The sequence below is a fragment of the Artemia sp. Qi Xiang Cuo genome, chromosome 15 (assembly GCF_049724085.1).
Source record: "Artemia sp. Qi Xiang Cuo chromosome 15, ASM4972408v1, whole genome shotgun sequence".
NCBI classification, from domain to species: Eukaryota; Metazoa; Arthropoda; class Branchiopoda; order Anostraca; family Artemiidae; genus Artemia; species Artemia sp. Qi Xiang Cuo.
The window spans coordinates 17,100,243-17,122,330 of NC_142808.1; the positions used below are offsets into that span (position 1 = coordinate 17,100,243).

At 34.4% G+C, this 22,088-nt stretch overlaps 1 protein-coding gene across 1 annotated transcript in view; it reads left to right on the plus strand.

Moving 5' to 3' along the window:
- LOC148943395 (uncharacterized) overlaps positions 1 to 22,088 on the plus strand; it is a 96,284-nt gene that overhangs the window by 61,269 nt on the left and 12,927 nt on the right. The window contains exons 5-7 of the mRNA XM_089100909.1: positions 9,682 to 9,756; positions 14,178 to 14,462; positions 20,081 to 21,336. Coding sequence (XP_088957035.1) covers positions 9,682 to 9,756; positions 14,178 to 14,462; positions 20,081 to 21,336 — 1,616 coding nt within the window. The remainder of the gene's footprint in view (positions 1 to 9,681; positions 9,757 to 14,177; positions 14,463 to 20,080; positions 21,337 to 22,088) is intronic.

Here is a 22,088-nt window from a genome sequence, read left to right on the forward strand (position 1 = left end):
CGTTTTTTTCAGTTTCTTTTGACTTATAAGGATGAAGGAAACATTTACGAATACAGATTGATAAAAAAGACCAAATACCATATATGGTCTTTTGTGTAAAAGGGACCAAATACCATATATTGCATATGGTTTGATCCCTACCCCAAAATCTTTGTCTGACTCGTAAAAACGTAACAAAATGGATTTAGAAACAAACTATTCATTTTTTTTTGTAACCCTCTCCCCCGAAAAAAATTCTGGCTATGGCCCAAGTCACTTCCTGTGGGTTACATATTTGGACATTGATATGGGGGGGGGGGGGGCTTGGAGGTAAAAGAAACTGAAGTGCTTTTAGGAATTATGTAAACAAGTATTTTACTTTTCTTTGGATTGTTTTCAGAATTTTATAGTGTAGTATTTTCTTCTCAATAGCCCCAATTTTGTATTGACATTATCCCAACAACTACTAGCTTAGCGGAAGTAATGTCAACTCACAAAAACATAGGAGGGCTACAAAAGATATTTTCCAATGTTAACATGGGACCGATTTGCCTCTTTTCAATATTTTTAATGAGATAATAGTACTTATCTGTTATAGCAACAACGCTCAAGAAGTGAAATTAGGGTAATCTTAATGAAATATACCTAAATAATAATGATACTTTAGTAGTATCATTATATACTTTATGTACTTTATACTTTATATACTTATATATATTTATATACTTTAAAGTATAAAGTATATACTTTATAATACTTTAGTTGCAAAATCATGGAAACTACAACAAAGCCGCTAAGATGAAACAAACTACAGAAGGAAGCCGGTTCTGTTCAACTAAGAACTTGAGTGTTGTTCCTATAGAATAATACATTTTTTTAAAAACAAAGTTTTTCCGAGGGAAGTAAAGAACGAATTTGAAACTTAAAACGAACAAAAATTATTATTTCACAGCCTATTTAACATATATCAATAAAACTAGTGGAAATAAATCAACTGGTGATATTTTGAAGTCGAACGTTTTACCAACAGAACCACACCTCGAATAATGTTATTTGATATATTAGTGCTTGTACCTTAATTGCGTAGCTTATTAAGGAGGCTTAGAGGAGGAACATATGAAAGGTGTTCTTGCATACCTACAGTAACGGGTTTTGGACCATAATTATTACAATGATGATTTCGTTTTATACTTCCTAGCTTTTCTACTTAAGAATTGATATAAAAATTTCTGTCTTTAGTGCTATATAACGCTTACGGACGTTAGAATTTATAAACACCACGTAGATATGAGCAATAGCTTTCAAAGGAGCCATTAAACGCCACTCTAAGAAATACTGGTAGCCCACTACCAGCTTTTTCACTTGAGAGATGGCGGCAAAAGTGTTGTTTATTGTGCTATTTGGCACTTACGAATGGTAAAACTGATTAAAAGCCCGTAGATATGAGCAATAGCTTTCAAATGAGCCATTAAACATCTCTCTAAGAAGTTTTGGCAGCCCACTAGCCCCTAGGATTTCCATTTGAAACATGGCATCAATAGTGCCATTTTTAGTGCCATTTAGCACTTGCAGGTGGTGGAGTTTATAAAGAAAACGTAGATATTAAAAATAGCTTTTATGTCAGCTATTAAAAATCTGTCTCTTTTAGCCCGCTAGCCCCACCTCTTGATAAATACTACATAATGTGCCATTTTTGGGCCATATGGCACTTGCGGATGGTGGAATTTATGAAAAGCACGTAGATGTGAGAAATAGTGTAGATTTTGAATCGGCTATTAAGCATCTCTCTATGATGTTCTGGTAAACTGCTAGCCCTGGAAAAAAAGAAAAAACAAAACAAAACGGGAGACAGATCATTGCTACCCATGAAAAAGTGATCTTCCTTGTTGTTCAAGGTAGGGGGCTGTAATTTCCCTGAACAAGGTTTTCAACTATGCTGACTCCAGTGGTACACCTTGTAATAAACGGAATTTCAATATCAAAAGAATTGGCTTATTATGCTGATTCCAAATATATAAGATACCCATCAATTAATCTTATATATTTCGAATCAGCATAATAAGCCAATTCCTTTGATATATCTATTGATATAATTTTTTGGCAACGCACTTTTTTGGCAACATCTAGTAAAACGGATGCCAATCTAGTAAATTTTTTCCCTCAAAACTAGTAATCTAGATTAATGCGCAAAACTTAAAGTTTACAGTCATCTAACTGCTAAGGCTGACCTAGCTAACACGTAACACGAGCATTTACAGCCTACTAGAATTTTGATGTTGAGGCTTAAAAAATTTTGCTTATTTTCTTGCTCCTCTTCTTTTTGTTGGTTTTTACTTTGTTCCGTGATTAAACACAAGGTTACATTGGATCAATTTCACTGCGCACTAATTAATTTCAATTTCAAACGTTCAGTATGTTTTCTTCGTGGCGAGCGTTCTTTATCAGATTGTTTTTTTCTTATTCTCTATCATTTTTCTTATTTATTGTATTTGTGTTATTTTTCAGGACGCTATATTCTAGTCACGTTAGGAACACAGAAAGGTCGCTGTTGGCAATTTTTTTTCCCACATATTAAACTCAATTTTCCAAAAGACAAAGAAACCATAGTATTTTTGTCCGACAGTTTTTGGCTTTTCATGGAAAAGTACAGTTTTCTGTGTCGTACGTGCTACAGTACGTCAATGGCCGAAAAAGTACAACAAACAGGGTTGCCACCAACACAAAATTAAAATCCCGATTTTTCTTCTTAAAAAATCCTGGAAAATCCCGGAGACGGTTTCTAGACTATACAACATAGAGTTGCGCATTGATAATATGAAAACTAAAACATACACGTTGAAGGACTGTGGAACATGGTTTCTAGTTTTAAATCAAACCGATTGTCAACACTTCAAGTACTATTTCTGTAAAAATATTCTGATTAATTGGTAAGGTTTAGGGCCAATATTTTAGACCAAAGCGAGTCACTAAAGTTATAAAAAAAGGTGTCCAAACATCAACGTTTCATCGTTATTTGAATTTCCCGCCCAAGAATTGACGTCACGCATAGCAGCCATATAGCGCGTCCAGACTATCCAATTTCTGGAATAGTCGTCCAGACTAGGCGGTTTTTTTCAAAAACCTGGTGGTTTTCTCAGAAGATATCTGTACAAATTTATCGGCGCTATCCTCATCAAATCTGTTTTTCTGACCGAAAACCTATAGAAAACAAATTTAGAGCTTCAGTTAGACAGTTTACCCTTTTTATAATCAAAACAATCTTAGACAACTATTTTTATTTATCACTTATCGTGTCTAATCGTCTCCTTCTTCTGGTATTTTTCCAAAAAAGCTGTCCACACTGCCAGTCTTCCATCCCATTTTTCCATTTTCTGACCTTCTGATTCTTCCTGCCCAGAAAACGTAAAAATGGGACGGGAGACATGTCTACATTCCAAGATTTCCGTCCCATTTTTCCAGAAAATGGATAGTCTGGCTAATATTCAATATGGCTTGGCAAGCGGTAAAAGTTTTATTTTATCACGTCTTCACACGTCCCTTTCCCTTTTACAATACCTGCTTTTCTGTTTAGCAAAAGTCTCGCCAATCAAGAAGCGGACAGCGGAATTATTATTCGTCTTACAAAAGCATCGTTTTGAAATAAGTATCCTTTTGAACAGAATAAGTATAATGCCGTACGCCTTTTAGTTACCTTTTCTGAGATTAACTTTGCCCGAGGCATTACATGGGGCAAAATGAACTACAATGACAAGAAAAGGAAATCCTTGCTGTTTTTGTTTTGAATTCGCCGCTCGTCGTTACATTGGAGTTGAATTTTCAAAAGTAGAATGCCGAATGAAAAACTCGCTGCCTCAGCGACAAGTGTAAATCCGAAGGGAACGCAGAAAACCAGAGAATATTCGTGATATCGTACAGAAAAAAAAATTAGTAGACTATCAGCCAAAATCGTTGAAAATCTCTTTATAATGAAAAAACACTGGTTTTTAGCAAAAATCCCGGTTTTTACCAAAGAATCCTGATTTTCTTACAAAAATCCCGGACTGCAGAAAAAATCCCGGAAAACCGGGAGTAATCCAGGACGGTGGCAACCCTGGCTACAAAAACAAAGAACTGCAACAGTTGCCAACCCTATTCAAAGGACTACCTTTAGTCTAAGGCTTATAAATAAAATTATGATTATATGTTGATTTGCACAGATGGAGATGTCCACCTATAGTCCAATCAACATTTCAAAAATTGTTAAAAATTTACATAAAGAGACGAATAAGTGAAAATCTTGAGCAACATTTACAAAAATTTTATTAGCAAGATTAAACCTAATAATAATTGTCTGATAGCTTTCGTTTCTTAATAGATCTCCATTTATATTATTGTATTTTGTTTTGTTTAATTGTGTAAAATGTTTTTTTCAATATTATTATTTAAAAACATTTGAAATAAAATATCAAATTAGCATTACTTTTGCTAATTTAAAGCTCTTAAAATCAAACTGATGAAATTTCAGTGACCATCTCTTTTGCATTAGCCAATGCAATTGGGAAAACTGTCGAAATTAAAACATTCCCTTATTAACTGGCGTGTGTTTGTGCTAGTCATGATTAGGCAAGTACATAGAAATTTAATTCAAGGTCTAGGTTTTATTTGAGGGAGGGGACATGGCAAGTTATAAAACGTGCTAAACTGTCTAACTCAATGAATAATATGAATATTACAGTGGAACAACACAAATTAGAAGATCTTTGTGAGGCGAAGACCACAACCTAATATTCGGCAGGGTTGGCAACTTTTTGGTCCATGAATGTGTCACCTGAATAGCCAAAAATGTTTTATTTTTAGCCAAAATGAGTCCATCTTAAAATTTCGAAAACTAGAGGGTCATTTTTGTACCAGTTGTACTATTGAACATAAGACGCTTTTTAAACCTCTTTCAAAGCGGAAAGTCAACATCAAATTATTAAAATTAAAAAATTCCATAGAAAAAAACTTGTACAAAATGACTTAGCACGAAAGCATGAACCTCATATAAATATTCAATCCCTTACTTTGGAGAAAATCCTTGCTTACGACATTTCTGGCAAAACTTTAATGCTAAAAACGAAGAAGAAAAAACACAACTTAGGTGAAAACTGAAAAGTAACATTTTTTGTTACCAAAACACATATCCAGTTGGGAAATTTTTCGTTTAATGTCATAAATTTACAAAATGCATCCCTTTTTACTCTTTTGTGTCCCAAATTTCCATAATTGATCACTTTTTGGCAATTTTATGTCATAGCGTCCTGGTACATGGGAATAGGTTCATTTGATGTGGAATGTATCAAGTTGGCAACCCTGGATAATTTCCCAAGCGTAAAATGACGATTAATAATTAAATGAAATCTTAAAACGAATAGAATTGTAAAAAAATCACTCAGTCAAACTCTAAACGAGCAGAAACAAAGATGAATTGGGCTACTGTTCCCCGTGCTTTCTTAAGACCAGTGCATAACTTACACTTTACTGAAAACAATCCTTATTTCGAGCTATGTAAATATATATGTTTATTTTCATTGCTGAAAGTCTGCATAACTTCGGATTTATTGAAGTTAAAAAAAAAAAAAAATTTAAAATATGTTAGTCTCAGCTCGTTTTTAGTTTGACTGGGTTATTTATTGTAATTTCTGTTCGTCTTGAGTCTTATCTATTAATTGATGGTAGTTTGCGGTAGTTTTACGCTTGAAAACTACTTGACTTTATTTCTGATCATTTTTGATTTAATGTAGTTCTTCACTTTTCTTTGAAAAACTTCTCTTGTTGGTTTTTTTTCTTTTAATTGATTTTGTTCGTTTTGATTGACACTAGATAAAAAAAACAAGTTTTTTAACTGAAAGTAAGTAGCAACATTAAAACTCGTTTTAATGTTGTAACGAACAGTTTATTTGTTTTTTTTTCCAGGGGTGATCGTATTTACCCAGTGGTCCTAGAATATCGCAAGAGGGCTCATTCGAGCGGAACTTAAAAGTTCTAGTGCCCTATAAAGTGACAAAAAAATTTGAGGGCAACTAGAACCCCTCCCACGCTTATTTTTTCCCAAAGTCACCCGATCAAAATTTTGAAATAGCCATTTTGTTCAGCATAGTCAAAGAATCTAATAAATATGTCTTTGAAGATGACTTAATCCCCCACACTCCTCGGGGGAAGGGCTGCAATTTTTCGCATTGTTTACATATAGGCCATTATTGGTTATTGGGAAGTATACAGACGTTTTCAGGGGGGATTTTTTCTGGTGGGGATTGGGGGAGGGGGTTACGCGGGGGAATTTTCCGTGGGGCATATTTCATGGGGGAAAGGAATTTTCCATGAAGGAGGCGCCGGATTTCCCAGCATTATAAAAAAAACGAGCAGAAATTAAATAAAAGAATAGTTTCTTCAACTGAAAGTAAGGAGCAACATTAAAACTTAAAACGAACAGAAGTTATTAGGTATATGAGGGGGCTCGCCCTCGTCAATAACACTCTCTTCACGCTACAGTTTCGCTCTTTACGTATATGAGGGTGAGAACCCCCTCATATACGTCATAATTTCTGTTTGTTTTAATTTTTAATGCTGTTCCTTAGTTTCAGTAGAAAAAAACTTCTTTTTTTTAATCATGGTTGCAGCGGTAGCTGCAACCTATTAAAGAGCAAACAACTACCCATAGTAACCAAAAGTTAAAAAACGTTCTCGAAATTTCTTATTTTAGAGTTTCGGTTATTGTTGGTCCGAGTCGCTCTTTAGATTACTACAAACTACTTGATACAAATGACAAAAGAATAAATAGCAAATAGAATTATAGTTTAGAATGATACTATTGAATGCATATAATAAACATATATTTGGTTATGCTTCACTTTTATTTATGTTATTCCCAAAACTTAAAGACCGTTAGCTGACTTCTCTGAAAAGCTCTTGCAGACCAAGTCAACGGAAGCTCAAAATGTGTCATTCTTTCTCTGAATTAAATTAAAAACAAAGTTTTTTTTAACTGAAAGTAAGGAGCAACATTAAAAATTCAAACGAACAGAAATTATTCTGTATATGAAAGGGGCTGTTCCTTCCTCAACGCCTCGCTCTTTACGCTAAAGTTCTTTATTGTTTTAAAAAATAGAGTTGTGAGAAGGAGTCTAACTTTAGCGTAAAGAGCGAGGCGTTGAGGAGGGGACGGCGCCTTTCATATACAGAACAATTTATGTTCTTTATATGTTCTAGTGCTGCCCTTACTTTCAGTTAAAAAAAAACTTGTTTTTTATAATTTAATTTTTGAACATTTTTGAATTACTGCAAGTTTTGATTTTGGCTCACTGTACATGAATAATTAAAACAAAATTTGCATATTAATTTTGAATTCGCATATTAATTTTACTTTTATTTGGTTAAATCGCTTTCTCGAAAGTTCTTTGATTTTATTTACGAACGTTTTTATTAGTAATAAATATATGTAACTTACGAATTAACTTACGTAACGAACTTCCATATTCCTATATTATTTTTATTACGTATATTAGGGGGTTCACCCCCTAGTCAATACCTCGCTCTTTACGCTAAAGTTCGAATTTTGTTCCAATTCTTTAAAAATGACCCCTTAATCACAAAGGCCATTAACTAGAAAAAATAGCTCTTATGAAAGTACTAAAAAAATCTTTGGCTTAAAGAGCGAGGTATTGACTAGGGGGCGAACCTAATCACATACGTTATAGTTTCTGTTCGTTTTAAGTTTTGATGTTGCTCCTTACTTTCAGTTGAAAAGTTCCCCTATGAAAACCTCCTCCATGGAAAGATCCTCCCACATAACCCCCGACCCCCCCACTACCAGAAAAAATCTCCCTGAAAACGTCTGTATACTTCCCAATAACCAATACTGTATGTAAACATAGGGTAAAGTTCATAACTTTCAGTCCTCCTCCAGGGGACTTTGGGGGATTAAGTGATCCTATAAGACATATTTATTATATTTTTGACCATGCCGAACAAAATGGCTATCTCAAAATTTTGATCGGGTGACTTTGGGAAAAAAATGATCCTGGGAGGGGGCTAGTTGCCCTCCATTTTTGGTCACTTAAAAAGGGCACTAGAGCTTTTAATTTTCGTTCGAATAAGCCCTCACACGATATTTTAGGACCACTGGGTCGATACGATCACCCCTGTGGAAAAAAAACACGCACCCCTGATCTTTCTTCAGGCAAAACATGCAAAATTCTTCATTTTTGCCGATAGGATCTTAAAACCTCAACAATAGGGTTTGTTGATACGCTGAATCTGATGGTCTAATTTTCATTAGGGTTCTATATCTTTTAGGGGGTGTTTCCCCCTTTTTTTGAAAATCAGGCAAATTTTCTCAGGCGTGTAACTTTTGATGGGTAAGACTAAACTTGATGGAACTTATATAATAGAAATCAGCATTAAAGTCTGATTCTTTTGATGGATGTATGGGTGTCAAAATTCCGTTTCTTAGAGTTTCGGTTACTATTGAGCCGGGTCGCTCCTTACTTACAGTTCGTTAACAAACTGTTTGAACACATATATTAGGTCAGCACCACTTATTCAACTCCGTTCACATAAGGTGGAAATTGAAAGGATAACTCAATTGGAATCATGTTAATTATATTTTCTATTTTTCAAGCAAGTTTAGATCATTCTCAAATTTCAACTTATTTTTACTTATTATATTCCAACTTATTTTTTTTGGTGATGATGATGATGAAAATCAGCGCTGATTTTGTAAATCGGCGCCAAAAACTAGAAAATTCTTCAAGCTCAAATCGACGCCGATTTTTTTTTTAAATCGGCGCTGATTTGGAAATCAATTCGCAAAACCCTAATGCTCCTTTGAAGTTCATTGAAACTAGTCTTACTGAGTATTTTTTCCCTGATTGTTCATTCATTAAACTTCTTGGGTCAAACACAGGCGTAATTTGGAAACATATTTGGAAACATATACTAATGTTGCACAGACTAACTGAATTAATCTTCTGTTTCTCTTCTGTTATAATGTGTATTAGTCCATGATGATGTAATTGTTCAGCCATCTACAAAACCACAGCTCGCACAGAGAGAAGCTGAGCCCAATGAAAGTTTATCCATTACAGTAGTTCCATGGAGCCATGATCATGCTAAGTAGCGTAACCTATACTAGTAGCAAATTTCATGTGCAACTACTAGGTACTACCACTACTGACAACTCAATTCAGCATCAAGCCGACTGAGGCCAACACAGCTACGTATGCTCCTCCTCCAACTTTATCTATTCAAAGCCTTCCTCTCTAGACCCTCCCAAGAAGTTCCGATTTTCATTAATTTCATCTTTATGACCTCCTCTTGTTGTGTCCGGAGACGACCTGTTTTGTTTGGAACTTGATAGCTGTCCCAAAAAAGAGACTCTTTAGCAATCTGTCAACCTTCATCTGCAGAATAAGTCCTAGCCACCTAAACCTTTCTCTCATTACAACCCTAGAAAGCGGAATAGAACCACTTTTCCGTGCAATCTACTATTTAAAATACGGTCAGTAATTTCATATACAACGTATCTTCGAAATCTAGTTCATTTGTTTTGCAATCAGTGCTTTAAAAAGCTAACTTAATTTAATCTTTGATCTTAGAACCGTTGCCAGATTATTGGAGGCCTGAATGTAAAAAGTTGAAAATAGCGCTATGAGGTCAGGCTAACAATTATTTTTTTCCTTTTAGAGACCAAGAAGTCAGCTTGTAGTTCAGCCTGGAGATCGTGTGAATCTAGTTGTTCCTGGTGAGAGATTTCAGCAGGTAAGTACCCTATTGTTTGTATGAATTCCCGATTATTTCTGTCGTTTCCAACGGCTTCCATAGCAGATAAATGAGTGGCCTAATGACATCAGAAGTAAAAAAAAAAAACATAGTCATAACGGGTATTTCAAAACAATGATTTTATAAACTTATGCTTTGGGATTAATTACACAATGTAGAAATTAAAAGAGAAGAAAATTCCAAGAGAACTGGTACATAAATATGAGTTTATTTAGGGGGTGGGGATAAGGGTTGTTCTAACCCAATAAAAAAACTGAGCAACTGAAAAAGGATGGGGGACATAGTAAGATACTGGATTTTCTGCGGAAGACTGGGTCTGAAGACACCGTCCTATTATACTTATTATTTATTATACTTATACACACACACACACATATATATATATATATATATATATATATATATATATATATATATATATATATATATATATATATATATATATATATATATATATATATATATATATAATTAGCTATACAGAAGAGATTTTACTGCGCAAAAATGGGGCGGTTATCTTTTGATGAATACAAACGGGTTTAGAAGGCGGTCCTTAACTTGATTCTGCAAAATTTGAATTGCAGGGTTTCAAGCTCTCACCTGATTTTAAAAGACAAAATCGCAAAAAAGGTAAAAGCGGACAGATATGTAGAATTTTGTTTCCCTCTCAGTATTAGCCTTTAGTCAAATTGAGAAAAACTAGAAATTTAAAAAAGAAGAAGGATCAATTAAAGAACAACGTAAGGACGTTTGATAAAACGTTGACAGGAAAGAATACACTTATTTAGCAAGGGCACCGGCAGAAAATCTTCCAGGGGGGTCAGACGCCAAGATAACCAGGATGGTTGGTTGACATGGAAAATAGTTTATGATGTTTGGTTTTATAGTAATAGGTTTATTTTTAAATACTATTTGGGGAAAACTCTTAAATAAAAAGAGAAGTTAAATTGAACGCAAAATGGAACAAAATGCATTAAATTTTAAATAGAAGTTCCTGGCAAATGATCGCTTTATTTTAATGATTAATATTATATGTAATTATTATGCATATAATCTTAAAAGAAAATCTAATTCAAACCTAAATTACAGAAAGATTTATTGCTTCCATAGATTATAACAGATGTAGACTTGTCTTTATGCAATTTCTTACTCCTTAGAATAGTTTACTGAAAGAGTAGAGATACTCAAAAATCATCCTGCCTGCATAGACACCACGTCTTGATTTTATACCGGCCATGTAAAATGTACCTCATTCATAACAGGACAATTCTCCACCTCGAACTTAAATCCCTTTTATATTCAGACATTTAAAAACTTACAGAACAGTGACAGAAAAAACTAAATTTAAACTTACTATCCAGCTGTCAAATTGATCCTGTTTCTTTTTATTAGCATATTCAACTAAAAAAAATGAACAAGTTTTAACAAATTAGGTCAGAGGAGATGATAATCGAATTTTATGGAATAAAAAAAAAACTGGAAGTAGAAAATAACTTTGGCCAAGATCCGCCAAAACTAAAAATGAAATTTTCTTGACAATTGCTTAGCCGACAGCATTGGTTTTTTGTGCTGATTCTAAATATATAAAATTATTTCAGTTTATTGTTACCCACCCACACCAAAAATTTGAGAAAATTTGCCTAGTTTTTGAAAAAAGGGGAACAACCCCAGAACTTTGAGCCATTTTATTGAAAATCCCTTCATAAAAAAATCATTTCAGAAAACTCTTTGATAGAGTTTTCAAGCTCTAATCTTCAAAATGTGGAGATCAGTATTTTTTTTTTCAGAATAAAAATCGTCGTTTGATGTTTTTTGTTTTGTTTTTCACAGGGGTGATTGTTTCCAATTGAATGACCAAGATAATTGGGAGGAATCCCATTCAAACGTAAATTGAAAGCTCTTTTTTAAATGATCAGACACGTTGGGCCAGAGGAAAGTCTAGTTTTCTGCCACACCAAACTACCACTACTCCAAAGAGAACGAATTTGCAATCAATTTAAAATTATCAGAAGTTAATTGATTTAAATGTACCAATAACTATATTTTATACTTCCCAGTTGCAAAAGAAGTAATGCCAAACGGTGGCTGCACTGGATTCAACCAAGTTGATTCACTTTATTTGTAATGAAATTAGGCTATGTTTGGTGATCTGTAATTGCGTATCAGCTAAAATAAAGGGGGGGGGGTGAGTCATTCTTTAGTTGGGGATAGGGTAGATTCCTAAAAAAGTAGATACTAATGGACACATTGCTTACTCTTCATGAGGCTTCAGATAAATGTTAAAAGAGGTAGAGAGGAGTCGGAATTAATTAAAATGTTTCTCTATATAGCTAAAATATTAAATTCCCATATCTACCAGCACAGATGGGGAAAGCAAGGCAGGCCATCATTAGCCCCGCCAGTAAATGTCTTTGGTATGACAAATACTGTTAGAAGCTTAGTTTTCAGAAATTTAAAGTTGTAATATTTATCTTTTTTCTTTTTATATGAGGTGCTTCAATGCATATAAACAAATGAATAAAATCTCTATATTGATAAGAAATCACATTGCAGAGCCTGTGATGGCTTCAGTTATGTAAAAGATCAAAAGTCTGTCTCATCCTTAACTCCTTAATCTTTATTGTGAAGTTTGGCTTTTGTCCAAATTTTTAAAGAAAATTTGCAATTGAAAAAAAAGAGATTTTTCAAAACACTAAAAAACTTTCGTTTAATGAGCAGGATGTTGAAAAGGGGTAAGTCCCCCTTATATACAAAGTAACTTCAATCTGTTATGAGTTTTAAACTTGCTCCTTACTTTAGTTGACGCATCTTTTCTGTTTGTTGAATTACATTTGAAGAGATTGTAAAGAATTATGAATGCAATACCTTTCGTTACGCAGAAAGAACATCGACATTTCAGTGATCTCTGCTTGGATTTTGATGTTGATCAAAAAGTTCATGGTAACTGACGGTAAGTAAGGAGGAATTATAACGTATATGAGGGGATTTGCCCCCTCCTCAACACCTCGCTCTTTAAATTATGTCCCAATTCTTTCCATTTTAAACCAAATGCCTAATTTTGATCAAATGTCTTTGGAAGAAGGGTGGCGAAAAAAGGCTTGGGAGGGAAACGGGTTGGCATCAATCCCTTTGACTCTTATAAAAAGCACTAAAACTTCCAATTTTCCAAAACCTTCCAAAGTTTCTACGACAACTCCTTCCACGCCAAAAAGGACTAATAAATTGAAGCCCTATTGCTCTCTACTAATAATGCGTTTCAGAAATTTTTATTGAATACCGCCAACAATTTCATCATTTCAACACAAAATTTAAAGAGGGCTTATTAGATGGTAATAAAAGGATTTATTCTGGTTCGCAAAAATTGAACACAGTGAGTGGAGAGAAACGACACACCCTACTGAAATAAAAATACGTAAATCATTAGGTCGTAACAAAACATACTGCGCAAAACACATCTTATACCTCTTTCTCTACATAGCGTGATCAAGTAGAAAAAAAAATGTTAGTAACTTAAAAGAAAAAAAAATACTTTGTTAGTATTAATTATTCGGTATGGCATGAAAAAAAGATATAGAAACAGTGCAATTCATCTATTCTTCTAATTTAAACACTTTACCAGGAAAATTCTTATTACACTTCGAAAATTTATATATACTGAGTTTTTAGAGTTGCTTCCAATTTAGCTCTGTCCAAAATAATGTGAAAATAGGGGTATGCAAGGATTCTAAAGTTGAAAGTATCCCAACAGAGTTAGCTTTGGGAAAACATATGAATCAACATAAGCGTTCAGCAAAAAACATGCTTTATGAATGAGGATGAGTTAAAAGAATTGCTCCTCTCCAAGGGCATAAGTTCTTTCCCATTCTTGGCCTTCTTGGAATCTTTGCCTCCCACGAAATGTTAGTGTCTCCTGAGGTAAAATTCTGTTAATGTCTACAAGTGAGACCTAGCTATTATTTTTATCCTCTTTTCATACTGAGGATCATGATAAAAACTAAAATGTCAAAGTTGGCTGTGAAGTTCGCTTAGTTAATTCTCCTCCTCCCCCCAAAAAAACTGTTCGTAAACCCACACCCGAAAAAAATCTCTATACGGTCCTGGCTGTTTTTAAACTCTTAAGTAAAGTGATCATTATTACTATAACATAAAAGAAATAATCGACAATACCAGTAGGTTTTTTATATGGAGCCTGATTCCATTTCCAGGAGATGTGAACCGATTTGGTTCGGGCGGGGGAAAGGTACGGAAAACGCATTTTCTAAGCTCGTTCTGTACAATTTTTCACTATCAGTGAGGAAAGGGGCGCAAGCCCGAAAACCCTCCCAATGGCTATGCTACTGTGGAATGTCAGATAACTGATTTAATGAACTATTTCAATTCATGTTTGTTGCATATTTCAGGTACCAGATGTTCTGTCCGAGCTGCAGAAAGGTATGGCAGAAAAAGTTTTCTTAGCAAACCCTGTAGCGCCACCTCCCCGAGGCTATTCAACCGTCGATATTCCTTACATTACGAACCAGATAAGTGGTCAACCTCCCGCTGTATTTGTTGCTCCTGCTTCGCTTCCCTTACCAAAAGGGTATACTCGTGTCTCCATTCCTGTTAGAGGGATCACCTTCTTGAAAAGTGCTACAACTGAAACTCCTCTGCCAAACGGGGATATCAGGCTGGCTAAGCCAGTAGAGGTAAGAAAATTTAAATGCCAGTTTAAATTTATATCCAGGAAGTCTCAGCTGAAATGGAAAACCCTAAATACCATATTTTCTGCTACAGAAATGTAGATAAATATGATCTATTATTCCTGAAACGGCATCCAATCTATATATATTATATGAATAATTTTCTTAGAATATATAATGCAGGATTTACCGAATAGAGCTTGAACAGCGAATATCTTTAAAGGATCAGTATTGAACCAATATATTATGTTTAATGTTTTATTTTTTTTTTAGTTTGTGCTTGTTATTGAAAGTAAACACCAATAACTTGAGATTTAAGAGGTGCATATTCTCACATCGGGAAAATCAGAGAGTAACTTCAATAATAAAATATAAACTAACTAAAACTAACTAACAACAACTCACCGCAGCACCTAGCCACCTGAGGCAAACACAGCTACGCACGCTCCTCCTCCATCCCAACCTTTTAAAAGCCTCCCTTTTAACGCCCGCCCATGAAGTTCCCATTTCCTTTAAATCTTTCTTTATGACGTCCTCCCACCCCAGACGAGGACGACCTGCTTTCCGCTTAGGCCTAGCGGTTGGCCGAAAAGGACAATCTTCGGCAAACTGTCATCTGTAGAACGTGCCCTAGCCATCTCAACCTTTCTTTCATTATAGCCCTAGAGAGCGGTATTGAACCACATTTTTCGTATAGCCTATTGTTTGAAATACGGTCAGTCAGCCGGGAACGCAGAACAATCCTTAAGCAATTTCTCTGGAAAAGATCTAGCAAATCTTCATCTGTTTTTGGAGCACCCATGCTTCAGAACCATATTTGACCACTGTCATCACTGTAGCTTCTAATATTCTAATCTTGGTTTGCAGACTTATCTTTCCATTCTTCCAAACTTTTTTAACTGTGAAAAAACACCCTGAGCCTTGGCTATTCTACTTTGACATCTTCACTGTTCCAATCATCTTTACTAATAATATTACCAAGGTAAGTGAAGCTGTCCACCTGATCAATCTTTTCATTACCCAACTTCACCTTTTCATCTTGACTTATTCCTAGCCTTAGTGACTTAGTCTTTTTAACATTCATTTTCAAACCTATTCTAGCACCCTGAACTCGCAAAACCGCTAAAACTTCATTCCTTTTTTTCACACTTTCATCTAGGATGCCTAAATCATCAGCATAATTTAACTCCAGGATAGCTATTTCTCCCCATTTGATTCCGTGGTCTCCCATTGCCTTTCCTGTGCTCCTTAAGACAATGTCCATCAAAATAATCCATATAAAGGGGGATAAAACACAACTCTGCTTAACTCCTGATTTAATAAAAAACAAGCTGCTAACCTCATTTCCTATCTTAACCATCAACAATGTTACTTTCATATATAACACTAATCACTTTAATGTATTTGTCTGGTATACCATACAAGGATAAAACCTTTACTAAAGCTCCTCTATCAACAGAATCGATTGCTTGCTCATAATCTATAAAACTGAGGACCATAGGTGTTTGAAAACTTAGGCACTTCTCAATTATTAACCTAAGAGTGAAAATTTGGTCGACACATCCTCTACCTTTTCTAAAACCGCACTGTTCTTCTCTTAAAGCTTTGTTTACGGCATCTCTCAGTCTAAAAAGTATCATATTACTAAGTAATTTGCTACCTACAGAGACTAGACTAATCCCTCGATAATTACCACACTCACTTTTATAAACTTTCTTATAAAGTGGCTTAATTAGGGTTTACCAAAAATCGTTAGGTACTTCCCCTTTTTCAAAAATCATATTCATAATCTTCAGTAACTTATTTCTAACCTCAGAGCCACCCTATTTAAGAAACTCATTTACCACCCTATCAGCCCCTGGAGCCTCATTATTTTTTAGTCCTTTTAGTACTGTCGCTAGCTCCTCCTCACAAAACGAATCTTCCTTCATATCCAAGGTATCACAAACTTTTTCATTTTCCTCTATATATTTTCCTTCCACTCTATCTCGGTTAAGCAAATTCTCAAAATGTTCGGCCCATCTCTCTTTAGTTTTTTTCCTTATCGCTAATTGCGGCCCCATTTCTATCTTTAACTGGGCCAAGTCCGCATTGACTACTCCCTCTCAATTTGTTAACATGCCAGTACAATATTTTCCTATTATGCCGTCTAGCTGCATCTTCCAGATCCTCGGCAATTTTATCCATGATCTCGACTTCACACCTCCTTAGTTCATATTTTAATGCTTCTTCCACTTTCTTTACATTCCTTTTGTTTTCATATGATCTATCACTCAGGTAATTGTACCTTAGTACAAGTCCTTTCTCCTGTTTGTCAAACATATAGATTGTTCACTAATATTCTGAGCTACAGCTCTAGCTTTCTTCCCTAAGACACCTTCAGCAACTTCACAAATTATTTTTCTAAAATTATTCCAACCATCTTCCACATTATCAAATTTTAAACTCTCAAGTTTAGGATTCGACTGTTCCTGGAAAGTTTCTCTCAAATTCTTATCCTGGAGTCTACCAACATCATAACTTCCCGGGAGGTAGTTACCCTTCCGATACTTCAGCTTTAAATTAACCCTTGACACTACTAGATGGTGATCTTTACTCTTAACATTAATAACGGCACTCCTACATACCCTAGTATATTGTAGTGATCCTGCCAGTGTTCGGTTTACAATAACGTAATCAATAAAGTTTGCTGTCTTACCATCACGTGAATACCATGTTAACTTATGAGCCATTTTATGACCAAACACCGTATTGGTTATAACTAGATTGTTATACCTACAAAATTGAAAAAGTCTGTATCCATTAATGTTTTCTTTTCCTACACCAAATTTAGCTAGGCTAGGGTACCATCTATCCCTATTTCTACCAACCTGGGCATTAAAATCTCCCAGTAATAACATAATATTTACTCATTGGATCCTGTCTATTTGATCCTGTAACTGTAAGTAAAATTCATCCCAGTCACTAGTATCTCCGTCAGTCGGCTCTAAAGGGGCATATACTACTATAACTGATACTCTTTTAGTCATAAAATGAGCAACTAATATTCTATTGTTAATATCTTCCTAGCCTAAACAAGACTTAGCAGCTTCCTTATTCATCATGAGCCCTACTCCCTGTCTATGTACCCCATCCTTCCTGCCTGAGTAAACAAATTCTATATCACCTAATTTCGTAATTCCTACCCCTAGGATATGAGTTTCTGAAACTCCTCATAAATCCAGTTCGAATCGTCTGAATTCGTCAGTCAAAATGTCGATACGATAGTCATTTTTTAACGTGGTAACATTCCAAGTTCCAATAAACACTTATTTAATTTCCTACAAAATGGGACAGGCTTTGTCTTTTTTTGTCTATTTTTAGAAAATGATCCAATTAAAGCTTATGATCATTCAATAATTTATATAACTTAGTATTTAATTTGGGAAAATCAAGCTTTATAAGCCATCAACATATTATTTAAATTTTTATTTTATCGAAACAAAATTTTGATTCTTTTACCTATAGATGGCACAAATACCACTTTAAGGGGTTACCTTGAGGTAACTTCAAATTTTGAAAGGAACCCCTTAGGAAGTATTCTAGATTTTAATCCGCCATGAAATTCAGTTAGACTCTATTTCTAAATTAGATTTTATTTTCATTTAATATTACATAGATATTTAAGCATTGAAAGGTTGCCGTGGAAACCTTCCAGCCTTAATTGAAAATCAAGCAGCTTCCAAAACCTTTTGAGCAAAAGTTACATCATTTCTTTGGAGATTACAGCTGTGTAGCATCTGAATATGTAGAGATATATGATCTGAAAAAGGTCTTCTACAGATAAAACTTCATCAAAATCTTGGTAAGGCATATATCCCCTTCAGATTGTTTCAATGCTTCTAGCTTAAAATTATCTTCGATTCCATTAGAAACTCCATTAGAAATTTATCCCCATGGCAAAGAACTGGCTCACTCTATTTCTTTTCATTTCAAATAAAGTGTACAGATTCTACTTAAAAAAAAAAAAAAAAAAAAAAAAATTGGCGTGGTGTTAAAATTCTTTCATGGCGGACTTGTTTGTTGTAAAAAAAACTGCTTTAAATACATGAACACTTATTTTAAATTATCGCCTTCAAGATTGTGTTTCTCTGCAATTCTTGAAATATGAGCAAAAAATATCTTCTATTTCTCCATATATGCCTTCTAACAATATTAGTAAAATTTGCTCCTCTTTCGTTAACATGCAGTTACTATTTAAATGCTGTAATTAAACCTATTATAGTAGTTTTGATTTTGATGTTTTCACAGTTTAAACTAGTGTTCAGTTTTTTTCCTGAATTTCATCTTTACTGCTAAGGTGTTATATGTCTTTTATTAGAACATTTTTAATCCCGTCGCATATTTTTACGAGTAAAAGCATATTAATCAGTCTCAACATTCAAAGTATAATTTTTGGGCTGAATTTGTTAAATTGGTAAGATTTCAAAAATTTAAGCCTTGATGTTGATATTGCTTTTATTGAAATGATCTCAGATCAGTAAAACCAAGTGTTAGTCTTTTCTGGTTTATTGTAATATTTCTATTAAACTGTCAACCCAATCAAAACCCCCTCAAAATTGGGTATATCCAAATCCCTCAAAACCTCTAATAAAACATGATTTAAATATATACATCTTGAATATTTGATCAGCCTGACAACCATACATACTATTAAGATATTTGAGGCACCTTCCCTGTACGTGCCTGGTCGGGAATGAGCCTCCTTTCCTGCACTTGTTCGTAAATATAAATTGAACGTATTTCATATAATTTGCCCTCTCGGTGTGTTTTATAATTACTCTTCCCTCCTCCAGATAAATTCTAACATATGACCTGCCTCAACAAGTCTTATTGTAAGGCTCTTTCTTTTTGTCATTCATTTAAATACTAAAAAGTTAATATTTAGTACATAGATCAAATTTTCTCTGTAATTTTTAGAAAGATGGATAATCTAGGCTTTTCAGCTTTGCTTTATTATTTTAATTTTATATTTTCCTGCTCATTTCTGCTAATTTGATAACCTTTTGGTCATTTCGGCCTTAGTTTCAACATTTTTTAGACTTTATACATTCTACATTTTGATTTGCTATTGCGAAAATTGTTTATACATTTATGTTTATTATTAAAAGAATATACACAGAATGAAACAAATAAAACAAAGAATACACTAAAATAAAACTTCGTTAACAATTATAGATGGGTTGAAGTTATATTTTACAGATTCATTGCTTTTTGAAAAATGGGTCCATCAATCCTGATCTTTCCAAGTTAGGAAGAGTATTAAAAAGAATAGATGTTAAAAATTGTTATGTGTCATGCTTTAATTTTACAGTCTCATGTTATCATGCCAAATGCTTGTTTTCTACTTTGCTTCAGGACCTTTTAGACTTTATTCACATTAAATTTTAATTTGTTATAATTTAAATTCAAATTGGTCTAAACACATGTATGGTATTTCATATTTTGCAATATATTTATATGTATTGTATTTTGACAAGTAATCTGTTACATTCAAATATTCAAGATTTAGGGCTATTAAGTACTTGGTATTAGGTATTGAGTATAAATAAAATCGATCTTTTAATTATCTTTTTCAATTTTAGACAGTAGAAGAAGCGCTCCGTCAAGATGGCGGCACTAATGGTCGGCCATTTGATAACTCTGTATTTGATGATAATTTCAGAGTACCGTCCAATGTTCGGGAAGAACCAAAAGATCCAAGAGTTTTTGCTCAAGTTCCACAAAGGCCAGCTTTTGAAAACTCAGAAAAATTATTTGCTTCTAACAAACCTGCTCAAGAGCTATCCCAAGGTTCTTCGTTTCCAGGAAATGTAGCTCAACAGCAATTCTTTCCTGAATCTGAAGAGGATAATGAAGATGAAGATTTAGTCACCGAAGAAAATGAGTCTGAAGAGGAAAATGATGAGGAAGCATTTGATGATGAAAGATTAGAAACATCTCCACCTCAATTCCAGGCAGAAAATCAGAGTAGAGACAGTAATTTCAGAAATGAACAGCCCCAAATCCCTCTTCCCGACGAACAGTCATTTAGACCCATAAGTCCATTCCAGGAACAAGAATTTGCTCCAGTGAGGCCACAACAGAATTTTCCTCAACAGACACAGACTTTCATTCAAGATCGACCCAGTCCAACCTGGCAACAAAATTTTCAGCCGCCTCAATCATTTGATTTCTTTGGTCGCCCGACACCTTCTTCTGGAGTGAGTTCATTTGGATCAAACCAGTTTGAAGATCCTCAACAAGTACCTCAAGAAAAAATATTTTCTCAGGAAGAAGAAGATGAAAAAGAACCAACTACCACGGTGAGCCCCATTAATTTTGATTATGAAGTTAATCCAGAGCCTGAACAAAATGAGTTTGATGATAAATTTGCTGATCAGTCTTTAAAAACATCAGAAGAAGATAGTCAAAGTTTTGAATTTGATTCTTCAGCTTTTGGACAAAAGATTAACTCGCAGCAAAACCCTCACATGCTGCACTCTCTGCCAGATGAAGAACCGAAACAAATTCAGGACGAAGAACAAAAAAACAAGTTGAATGATAATCAAGAAAACTTTTCTACTGAAGACCACGAAGAAGAAAAGAACTTATTTCAAAACAGTTCAATGATATTCACAGACATTGAGATTCAAAATGTCCAGCCAGAAATTAACCAAGACATAGATACCTTGCAGCATGAATCAGATGGATCATTCTTCACATCAGCTCCAGCAATACCAGTTGAAACAAGTAGTACTCAACTACCTTCACAGGCAGTCACAGAAGCTACGTTTTTAAGAGAACAGTCTAGCGCCCCATCTACTACTGCTCGAAGTGCGACAACGGAGGCACCAAAAAGGTACATTTTTCTGTTCTGAATTCTTTTTTTTTTAGGAGATAAACTAAATTATTTTTCCATCTTCAGTTATGACTGGAAAAGATTAGTTAAATTTGGTTTTATTTGTCGAACAGTAACACTTGTCAAATTTATCAACATGATGACATTAGCAGAGCTAATGTCCGAATTACTCACTTTTTCAATGATAGAATTTTGCAACTGCCCTAGTAGGATCTTGCAAATGGTGCCAATGTGTATTTTTTGCTCAGACTTTTAATATGCTATCAGCGCTGTCTTGCCTTAATGTCGTCAATTTTAAACTTTGAAGTCTAAAGCAGCTTACATACTAAAATACATAATAACTAAACTCTACGCTCCGGAATTGTCTCAGTAATACAGTTTAGACATTCTTTAAATACTAAAGTGGATTTTGAAGTAAACAAGCTCGACAGATTTTGAACCAGGGCTCAGTCAAATTCCAAAACTTTGAACTCCTGGTCGCACACGCCACTTATGGCACAGATGTGTCACACGTGGCACGAAGAGGCGTAGCATAGCAGAATTTGACCGCATGTTTTGGAATAAGTGGTGCTCTAAGACGTGTACCAGACATTGTAAAGCGAGATCCCTTTGATTACGAATCAATAGGAAAATTGAGTATTATTTGTAATTGTACTTTATATAGACTGTACTTTGGGTGGGGATAGTACCCATCTTCATGTCCTCCTCCCCCCTATAATATCTCCATGATTTTAATTTATTTTTCTAGTTTG